The 3454-nt window shown below is 39.4% G+C and overlaps 1 protein-coding gene across 1 annotated transcript; it reads left to right on the top strand.

Annotated features, from left to right (window-relative positions):
• The first annotated feature begins 191 nt into the window (after positions 1-191).
• On the top strand, positions 192-2024 carry LOC108765781 (uncharacterized). The gene has a single exon (XM_018514628.1). The coding sequence runs from the start codon at positions 192-194 to the stop codon at positions 2022-2024; it is 1833 nt and encodes a 610-aa protein (XP_018370130.1).
• The last annotated feature ends 1430 nt before the right edge of the window (positions 2025-3454 follow it).

The following is a 3454-nucleotide window of genomic DNA, read 5'->3' as shown; positions in this document are numbered from 1 at the left end:
TAGTACGGCCGCTATGTTATACATGTAATAGACCGTTCAATATTCGTCAATTGGCACGTATGGATGGTGATGAGAACGTAAATAAACGCCAAATAGCTATTACAAGGCGTGATGAGTTTGACCATCCCCCTTTACATCTTGATGATAATTCAAGGTTGTGTATAAACTGTAATCGGTCAATTATTGATGAAATGGCTATGATCGAGGCAGATCCTACTTGTGTACGATTAAATGTCTTGACTCAAACAGCATCCCAGACTTGCGTCATTTGTAATGTTCAAAATAATGTACGAAGATTATCAATACAATGCAGAGTTCAGGTCTTCATAGAAACAAATATCTATATACCGGATAATGTGAGGAGTTGTGAAAATCATTTGGATGAAAATGGCTTTTTTTCGAAAATATTATTACCTGCACTACGTTTCATCAATAGACCTTATGTTATCAAGGGTCCACAGTTGCAAGTTTTTTTACATCAACTGAGAAACGTGGGTGCAAATAGAACAAGAGGTATAGATGAAAATCACTTAACTGATGAGGAATTTCAGTGTATAGCACCAATCAGTAAACAGCAGTTTGAAGAACTTTTTACTTATTGTGATCCTGTACTCCAAAATGGAAAACTAAGGTACGTCAGTAGAAAGGATTTGTTGGTATTCTTGTGCAAGATGAGACAGGGGTTGAGTGACGATTTTCTCAAAGTCATTTTTGATTATCCTAGTAGACAAACTGTCAGTTCTGTTGTGGCTTATGTTAGGACATCTTTATTACAGAGATTCGTCCCGACTAACATTGGACCCGAATCAATAACAAGGCAAGAGTTTATTATGCAGCATGTGACGGCGTTTGCAAATGAACTGTATAATCCTCAACCCGAAGAACCAAGAGCTATCGCTGTGATTGACAGTACCTACGCGTATATACATAAAAGTAACAATTTTCGGGTTTTACGTCAATCCTATTCCGTTCACAAACATCGTCATCTCGTTAAACCAACTTTAATTGTAGCTTCCGATGGTTACATTTTAACGATTTTTGGTCCCTATTTCTCTGATGCTCAGAATAATGATGCCGAAATCCTTTGTCAAGAATTCGAGAGAGATGCAGAAACATTACAAGGCTGGTTTCAGAATGGTGACATCGTTTTGGTGGATAGAGGTTATCGTGATGCAATACCCTTACTCCAGCGTTTAGGCATTGATCACAAGATGCCTGCATTGCTTGAACGCGGACAAAGGCAACTTTCAACGCAAGATGCGAATGATTCACGTATCGTCACAAAAAATCGTTGGGTAGTCGAAGCACGGAATGGCCACTTGAGGTCAGTTTTCAAGTTCTTAGCACAAACAATAAATCTCCAGCACACAAAAAACCTTAATGAATTTTATCGCATAGCTGGAGCTATACTAAACAGGTATCATCCTATTATTCAAATGCAAAATGCAGATCCTGAGCTTGCTAGAGAAATGCTACAGAGATCGACAACTCCTAATGTCGTACAAGCGAGAGTAGAGGTAGATAACTTGCGACTAAGAAATGCCCAATGGAGACGGCTCAATTATTGTGACGTGGCAGATTTCCCTATATTTGATTTGAATTACCTGAAAGATTTGACTGTGGGCATTTATCAAATAAATCTAGCATCTTCATATATCCAAGATAAGTTACTAAGAGATAATGATGAGGAATTTCAACTTGATCAACATTTCAATGAGCCAGGTTTTCTGAGAATTAGATTGTATTCCAGATTTCGTAATGCAACAAGACATCAGATCTTCATTTCATACGAGACTGATAATAGGGATGATGAGAATGCTGCTCACAATCTTAATGAGCCAATTAATGGATATTATTGTACGTGTCAGTCTGGAGCTCGTACTCTAGGTACATGTGCACACGTTGCCAGCGTTTTGTGGTACCTAGGTTTTGCACGACATCAGGAAAACATCAAATACCCTGACATGTCATTGCTCAATACCGTATTGGATGCCGCAGACCGAGAAATTCCACATAATCCTTAGAATATTGCGATTATTGATGAATAATGTGCACACCCATATCTCTCTCTCACACACACATACACACGCACACGCGCGCGCACAAACAACGCGCGCGCACAAACAACGCACACACGCAAAACACACACACAGTAGAGAGGGTTTGGAGTCATAAAATACCGCGGGAGTGACGAACCGTGGGGTCCTTATCTCTGCTGACACACACACACACACACACAAAACACACACACACAGTAGAGAGGGTTTGGAGTCATAAAATACTGCGGGAGTGACGAACCGTGGGGTCCTTATCTCTGCTGACACACACACACACACACACACACACACACACACACACACACACACACACACACACACGCAAAACACACACACACACAGTAGAGAAGGTTTGGAGTCATAAAATACTGCGGGAGTGACGAACCGTGGGGTCCTTATCTCTGCTAACACACGCACGCACGCGCGCGCGCGCGCACGCGCACACACACACACACAAAAGCAAGCAAGCAAGCACCTGTACGCCCACTTTAATCATAAGCATCATCGTACATCGACATCGACTGCACCCGCATTATGCTGCAATAAGGTATGAAAAGTCCAACTTTGGAGAGGTGTATCTCGAAAACTACCCGTGATCGGACCTTGGGGCCATGGACACTTTTGTTCTACGTGTTGAGAACTACACATATCAAATTTTTAAAAAAATTAGCCGAAAGCCATTTCCCATAAGGATTCTGCGGGGTCCTTTGTATTGGAAATACATACTCATCTTTTTAATATTGCATATGTGTGTATGTATTTATACAAGTTTAAGTTCTTCTAACTAATTGTTTAATATTTCTTCCGTTTTCTTCTCACTATTTGCTTAAAAATTTCCATTTTTTTTTATTCAGTATTCTGTCTGTCGTTGTAATTGGGCATAATGGCTTTGACAGAAAAAGAAAAATCAAACTTGAAAAGTTACCCGCCCATCCACCTCCAGGGTAAGAATATGCTCCGTTGAGTATTTCTTGAGATATTTTAAACGTTTTAGACTCATTTTTTAATTTCGCTAATTACAGCGCCATCTGTCATCAAAAAAATGTTCGTAATGGGTAAAATTTATGTAACTTTTTCTGAAGAAACGAAATCTGCAATAAAAAATGGGGATTCCCATTTAAAATTTTAAACTTACCTTCTCTTTCACCCACAGCGGGTGGGGGTTGGGAGTTATGTTAGATATCAAAAGATAGCTTTTTTGAAAACATTGAATACGTATATTTTCAGATTTCTGATACGATGTGTATTTCTCGAGATATTCGACCGTTTCCACACTTTTCGGACACCCTGTATAATAAGCCACATATATTTACGATGTAGATTAAGGGGATGCTGGAGTGTCCTGTTTTACCATTTAATTTTTGAAGACTCTTTTCTCTTAATTGTGTTTATGGATT

Source organism: Trachymyrmex cornetzi, unplaced genomic scaffold (genome assembly GCF_001594075.2).
Source record: "Trachymyrmex cornetzi isolate Tcor2-1 unplaced genomic scaffold, Tcor1.1 scaffold532, whole genome shotgun sequence".
NCBI classification, from domain to species: domain Eukaryota; kingdom Metazoa; phylum Arthropoda; class Insecta; order Hymenoptera; family Formicidae; genus Trachymyrmex; species Trachymyrmex cornetzi.
Note: the sequence above shows the minus strand (reverse complement) of the source record. Positions and strands in the feature narration are given on the sequence as shown.